At 33.5% G+C, this 7,568-nt stretch overlaps 1 protein-coding gene across 1 annotated transcript; it reads right to left on the reverse strand.

Annotated features, from left to right (window-relative positions):
* Nucleotides 1–2,128: 2,128 nt before the first annotated feature.
* LOC116136558 lies at nt 2,129–5,466 on the reverse strand. Its single transcript, XM_031422241.1, has 4 exons — nt 4,843–5,466; nt 4,461–4,741; nt 3,521–3,719; nt 2,129–2,161 (listed from the first exon to the last, which is right to left on the reverse strand). The coding sequence occupies exons 1-4, from the start codon at nt 5,464–5,466 to the stop codon at nt 2,129–2,131; spliced, it is 1,137 nt and encodes a 378-aa protein (XP_031278101.1).
* Between the last annotated feature and the right edge of the window lie 2,102 nt (nt 5,467–7,568).

The following is a 7,568-nucleotide window of genomic DNA, read 5'->3' on the forward strand; positions in this document are numbered from 1 at the left end:
TTGCTGAGTTGTTTGTTGTTTGTTATTGAATATTGCTAGGGAGTGACTATTAGCTATTTACATAGGGCTGTATTGTTCTATTGAGAATTAATATAACAGGGTCCTCTCATTAAACTGTGATTCTGCGTGTGAGTGTGGATTGTTGCTTGGTATTATTATCTGATTTGCAGGACAGGTCCTATCAAAAATTCATGATAATCAAGAAGGGGGTGGGGTGGCTCAATCAAAGCCCATACCCAGATTGCCCGGGTGAGCCAAATTGTCTATTTTACCTAAGGACAGGGTTGTGTGGTTATGGGAGCAATTGTTGCTTTAATCATCGTGCTTATGCCGCTGAGGTAATTAAGCTTTTATACTTTGAAGTGGCTTCACTAATGTTATGTCAATTTTTTATGTTATGTAAAATGGATTATTAATGTTGCTTCAATGGTTTGCACCATATGTGAAACGATTTAACAAATCTGGTATAAAATTTGCACCAATGCTTTTTGTTACTTTTACTTAGACTTCTACTCTTTTTTCCTGTTATATATGGTAGTCTGGTAGTATACTTTGTATCTCATCATATTATTATCTGAGCAGGGTGCTAAACATAGAGAAGAACTACCAGAGAGAGTTGGACAACCTAACTATGGGTTACAATTCTCTCCTTCGTGAGATTATATGATTGCTGGGTGTTTATCTTGCTCTTTCCTCTGATATATTAGAATGAAAGTTTTACAGGAAAACTGCAGAACACGGAATGCTGTATTTCTATACTCATAGATTGGACTATGTAGCAATAATAATTGTGGAGAATCCATCAGGGTTCATTTAATTTTGGGACTTTTTTATTTAAATATATGTATGTGATAGTGTCGACTAAATGAAAAACGAAATGCACCCTGAATAACAGCAGAATTGGTTGGTTCTAAAAGGTTTTTGATTGTGTTGGTTATTGTTACACAGTTCCATTTTACTTCCATTTTGATAGTCTTGCCCACCAATAGTTGATAGCAATCTAAATTGTCTTTGGAAGTTTTCTCACACAGTATATCAGTTATGACTGGTGGGCCATTTTTCTTTTTTAATTAAATGAAATTATCTATCAAGATAGATTTACTCAGCCTGTTCTTCTCATGACATCTTGCATTTGGCAGCTAACTGCTAAATTGGGTTTGCAAAGTGGTTGACTAACGAGTAGACAATTGGAAGAATTTTGGAGAAGTTGGGGTTAGAGTCGACACCAATTAACACTAAAGGCTATGAGACTTTGTTGAAATTGGTGCAGAAGGCAGCTGGGGATAGCTTTGATCTTTATTATGGTTTGTTCATGTACAATGTAAAAGCAATGGAGCAGCTAGAGGTTGGATTTGGCTTTTGGATTATTGAAGAAGCAGCTTCTTGGTTGAGTGCATGGTGTTCTTTGGAGGCAACTGTTCGAAAATGTAGAGACATTCCTTGATGTGAGGGAGAAGCCGGCAGCACCAAAGCTTTCTCAAAATGGTACTGCACATGAATCTTCCTTGGAGACTGTTAATGTGCAAAAGAATTATACTGGTAAGTGGTATGTGTATTTGTTTTAGAAAAATATTACACCCACAATCCTTGAGTGCAACTTGCAGTTGTTCAGTTCACAACATGTCTCACATGGGTCCTATTAATTAATTGAGTTTTTACATTAGAGTTGTAAGAGAAAGTTTATGAGAAAGGGTTGTTGGTATAGTATTACTCTTTGTTTTATTTTAATTAAGTACTCCGTTTATTTATTTTCTATTCATTCTATATATTTTCATGGTATGTTTGTCATATGGATTCAACTTTTTTAGATGTAAATTTCTTATGCACATGAATCATCTTGGTCAAATCTATTTTACTTTGAGCCTACCTTCATCATTAATAACTGTCTCCAACTTTTTAACGAGAATTACTGTTGTTGTTTATGGTTGTGATTTCTTTTTGTTTTATTATTTTTTTCAGCTAAATTTGACCAAATTTACTCATATCAAGAGAAAATACTTTTATTAAAAAGATAACAAGACAAAAATAGAACCATATGGGAGGAAAATATGAAGTATAAACTGGAAAGCAAAGCACTTCAAGCCAAAACCATTTTTTCGTAATTTTACATGTTAAAACATTGTTACCATTAAACAACAAAGGAACAATCAAGCCTGAGCTTCTATTCAAACATTAAGCAGATGCAAATCAGAGTGTCGTTATATAAACCTAATCAAATTCTTTTTTAAGTCCCACTAAAAGTAAATTTTTAAAAATAATAAAAGTGAAAACTTAAAAGAATGTCATAATAGAATAAGTAGATCATATTTCTTTCCAATCGCCATCGTAAGCCTTCATGATAAACTACAGTCTACAGCTGTTAGATTATTGTTGCTCAGTTCATCTTAAAACTTGGATTTTAATATAAAAATATGAAAAAGAATGGGACTGATTATGATTGATACTATTGATGTATGAAAGTTCGGGAACTGATAATGCGACAATAAATCGTAAGAAAATGTAAGTTAAAGCCAAAACACTTCAGATATATTTCTTCCAAGTTTTTTGAGTTCTATGAATCATTGATTCACTACAAAATTCATTAGAAATTGCAACTAATGGCTTATCATCTACTTATTTGCAAATTGCTAGAGTTAAATGGTAATATACATTTGACAAAGTGGATGTCCAAGTTAACGACTAATTTGGTTAGTTTCTTTCAATTATGAGGCATACATCAAGAGAGACTAACCAAATTAGAGTTGACAGGTTATTGACTATCAATTACACTTTCTTGATACATTGACTTTGAATGAATTGCTTTTATCTTTACATGTTGAACGAGTATTAATAATAATTATATATGTGCATTGTATTAGCATTTCAAAAGTCTAACTATTTTGACACATTAGATGTGCATTAATAACGATTATATAAGTGTGTTAAAAAATCTAAACAAAAACATATAAAGATTGGAGTCGGTCTCTTCATTATTTGTTTTGCAGCTCTACAATTACTCATTGTTTTAAAATATGGACCAGAGGGCAACCCGCTCTGCTCTCTGGTTCACGGGTTAACCGATCCAATCGATTGGACCACCGGTTGGACCGGTGATGTCATCACATCAGCACATGAAAAACTTGTTTTTTTTTTTTTTTTTCCATTTTTTTAATAAGATAATAACAACTTCATTATTACCCAATATGATTCAAAGTTCACATTCAATAACAATCCCAACATAATTTAAGTATTTAACAACAATTTAAAGTCCAAATCCAAAACATGATATTGTGTTCATCCATTAAATATTAAGTGACAAAATACATAATAATTAATAACAAAACATTTGGTGCAAGTGTTTTTCTTTGATCCGTCTCCATTGTTGATTAAACTTCACACACTAGCATCAAAATTCATCACCATCATCATCATAACCATCACCATCATCTATGTAAATTTCAGTAAAAAATAGAAATCATAAGTTAAAACTTGTAATTTAATTTAAAATAGATACTAAGTTGCTTAAATATTTGAAACCAACCTTCTGAACCATCGGTTGAATCATAAAAGAAGGGTGATTAGCAACTCCAGCAGGAATAGATCCTACTTCATATAACATTTGTTCCAACTCCTCATAATTAAGTTCATTGACCTCCTCTTCATCGTCAACTATCCAACTTTCAGTTTTGTCAATACTTTCATAATCAATAGGATTGAAACTTATTCTCTTGTAACACCTCCTAAAACACCATAATGAAATATTAAAAGCATGACAAGTAAAATATCAAGGAAAATAATAGATAATAACAATAAGAGTAATGCATAATTGAGTAATTGACAATGTTTTATACCTGTTTTGCAAACGCAAGTTATAGTGAACAAAAACAAGATCATTCAACCTTTGATGCTCCAATCTATTCCTCTTTTTAGTATGTATGCGCTAAAAACCACTCCAATTTCATTCACATCCCGAGGAGCTTGAAGTTTGGCTAAGAATTTTGATTGCAAACTTTTGCAAATTTGGAGTACTATACCCAAATGATCTCCACCATTCATCTAATTGAAAATTAAACATAATAAATAAATTAGACTTAAAAAATAAAAGAACTCGTAAATTTTATAACTATTACGTACCAAGATGTGTGGTTTTGGAGGTTTCAAGAGCAAGCCCACGAGAAAAGCTTTCCTCCCGGTTTGACTATACTATACTCTCTTCCATTAACCTTGACTTGTTCAAATTGAACGCACTTACTTTACTGTCAATAGTATCAAGGAAACCACTCATGACTTCTGGCTTGGCGCAAAAAGATTATTTGTCATATTTAAAGGCAAGATTCAAATAATAAGCCGCAGCATGGATATCACGACGCAACGTCCTATCCCATCGTAGCTTAATGATTCGTGTATAAGGCCTGCACAATCTCTTTTTATTCTTAAACAACTTCTTAATTGCATTTTTTGCTCTGTACATGCCATCATACACATATCCTATTGCAGGCTTCTCATCTGAGTCAACAATCCACAACAAGTGCATCAATGGACTCACAAGTTTGGATATCTTACCCATATCATTCCAAAAATCGTTATCTAGAATTATGTCAATAGCCTGTTTGCCTTTATTACTTTTTGCATATCGAGAATCAACAAATAACTTATCTGTCACCATGGCTTGAAAGTCATGTTTGTGCTCATGAAGGCTTCTCATTGCAATGAAAGTTGTAGCAAAATGGGTTGCGCCCGGACGAACAATTTCTTTCCAACCCTGTTCAATTGATAAATAATAGGTGTTAATCAATTAAAAAAAAATGCATATTATGTTATGACTTGACAAAATGACAAGAACATGAGCTAAATGTATATTACCTGACTTTTCCTCAACCAAGCTATTAAGAATGTATGATTATATACAAACTTCGTCACCTCGGAAGCACGTCTCGCAAGATAAACTATGTGATCCATCTCCGCTATGTCTTTTAACACCAAATTTATGCTATGTGCTGCATAGGGCGACCAAGTAATACTCGGATATTTCTCAGACAACATTCTTCCAGCAGCTTTATAATTGGATCCATTGTTTGAGACAAAATGGACAATACTATTTGGTCCAATCCATAAAGCTATCTCCTCAAACATCTTCAACAACGTCCTATCATCCTTCACAACATCTGAAGCATCAACTGATTTCACAAAACAAACTCCCTTAGGACAATACACCATAAAATTTATCAATGACCTATGTGGATTATCAGTCCAACCATCAGCCATTAAGGTACATCCAACATTTTCCCAAATCTTTTTGTAACTATCAACGAGAAGCTGCACTTCCTTCTTAGCATCTCTTAACAAATTGACACGCAAACCATGATAATTTGGGTGTTTATACCCAGGCCTAATTGCAGCTATAGTATCCACCAAAGGCTGAAGATAAATTGAATTTACACCATTAACTGGGATGCAAGCATCGTAAAAGAATCTTACAAAAGCCATGTCTGCTCTCCACGTCGCATCTCTTCCAACTAAACAACTCCTAATTGATGGTTGAGATCCAACAGTTGTCCTTGGAGCAAAATAGTCACCAAGACCAATAGGTTTTTTTTCTTTTTGATTTGTGTAGCATTGTACTTTATTTTTGACTACCAAACCTACTTTCATTTATGTGAATTTCTGATGGACGAAACTCTTCACTATCTTCGTTTAACATATCTCCCTCAAATCTATATACAGGAGCACCGTAGAGAGTATTATACTTACTAGAATCAGCCTTCTCTTTATTCTTTATCCCAATGTCTTTTAGTGATTCTCTCATCAAGTATTGAACATCAAAAGGAACTTTTAAACAAGCACCAACATTCCCTTTTGTTCTAGCTAGATGCTGTTTCATTCTAAAAATACCTCCTCCTCTAGTTACTTTCCCACAATGAAGACATTTTAATGTCTTCCTTCCATTTGGATCTACACCCTCAATAACATGTGTCCATGTTATATCAGTCCTACCTCTACTAGATTGTGAAGAAGACCAAGAGCCAGATGTTGACATTGTCTGTTTTTAATCTTTATCTACCTATTACACAATAAAATTGCAAACAAAAGAATCACATAATCACGAATTGTTAAATGGGGAACTATACAACAATTACAAACAAAAGAATCACGTTAATTTAGGTGTTACCTCTTTTGGTTCTTATACAGAATCTATAACCTCATTTACTCTTTTGATAGAATAATGTGACTATTCAAGATGCGATACATTTATCCTATCATTTTCTAGAAAAGATAAACTAATGTATGTTTTATTACAGTTTAATATATATATATATATCTCTCTCTCTCTTCTCTCTCTCTCTCTCTCTCTCTATATATATATATATATATTTATAATATATTATATATATATATATATATATATATTATATAGAGAGAGAGAGAGAGAGAGAGGAGAGAGAGAGAGAGAGAATTTCCCACACCATAGGTGTTTAATCACTTGCTATTGCCTGAAATAATTAACCAATCTCTAAAATTCAGATTAACATGGCAAGTAAGTAATCAATCAAACAGCTGAAGTTGAATATATTTTAAGATGAGTTTCAGCTAAGATAAAGAACAGTTTGTCAAGTTCTGCAATTTTCAGCCTTTCTCATCTTTCTCTACTTTCAAAGAGCCAGAGATGATGTGCAAGAGGCATAAGTATATGCAATGCAACTAGCCACAAAAAATCAATTTTATGAAGTTCTATTGAATTTGCAACTCAACTAAGTTTCAACTAAAGGTGGAAAAGTAACCCGCGGCCCCGGCCCGCGGCGGGTTACATGCTTTGGCGGGCTGGGCTCAACCGCCCGCCACAAAGGCGGGCCGGGTTAGGCCCGCCAATTTAGGGAGAGTGGCTGGCCCAGCCCGGCCCGCCAGCCCTAACCCGCCGGGTTAGGCACGGTCCGGGCCGGGTTAGCCCGATTTTTTTTTTTTTTTGTGTTTTTGTGTTTTTTAATTTAACTTTTCAAATAAATAATTATAAATATTGTTTTTAGTTAACTTTTCAAATATCAATAATTCAATTCAATTCAATTTTTTTTTTTTTTTTGTTAACATTTCAAATATAATTCAATTTTAATACAATAAAATTGTAATATAGAAAAATTAGACTATATTTATCAAAAAAAAAAAATAAGAAATTACAACAATTATTGCCGTTAAAAACCTCACCAAGAAAAACCCAATGGGAGAAAAACTTGGTAAAGAAAAAAGAGTCGAATAATTGACAATTAATTTACAAAACATTTTACAAAACAACTAATTGGGGGTGGTTCACTAGGACCTCCCTCATCTGTATCATCTATATTACAAAATTGAAATGTTCTACTAAAGCATTGTCGATAACTCGTATTGATCTTGTGGCGCGATCGTTCCCAATCTCGAAGACATGTGAGGACTTCAATCATTTTTGGAACAAGTTTAGTCCTCCTTTCATTTTAAAATCCTTCCACTTGCACTAAATGTTTGTTCGGATGAGACGGTTGAGACAGGAACAGCAAAAACATCCAAGGCAGTCTTGTAATACCGGAAAAATACATTTTCTGGCTCTCCAATACTCTAAG

This window comes from Pistacia vera, unplaced genomic scaffold (genome assembly GCF_008641045.1).
Source record: "Pistacia vera cultivar Batoury unplaced genomic scaffold, PisVer_v2 Contig317, whole genome shotgun sequence".
Lineage (NCBI taxonomy): Eukaryota > Viridiplantae > Streptophyta > Magnoliopsida > Sapindales > Anacardiaceae > Pistacia > Pistacia vera.

Excerpts from the sequence above, each read along its gene's own strand:
- LOC116136558 (XM_031422241.1), bottom strand. The coding sequence starts at position 5,466 with ATGGCTTTTGTAAGATTCTTTTACGATGCTTGCATCCCAGTTAATGGT. Across the intron at positions 4,742-4,842 it reads CTTGGTTGAGGAAAAGTCAG|GGTTGGAAAGAAATTGTTCG; the intron begins GTAATATACATT and ends TCAATTGAACAG. Across the intron at positions 2,162-3,520 it reads TTCAACCGATGGTTCAGAAG|AAGCTCAGGCTTGATTGTTC; the intron begins GTTGGTTTCAAA and ends ATGTTTGAATAG.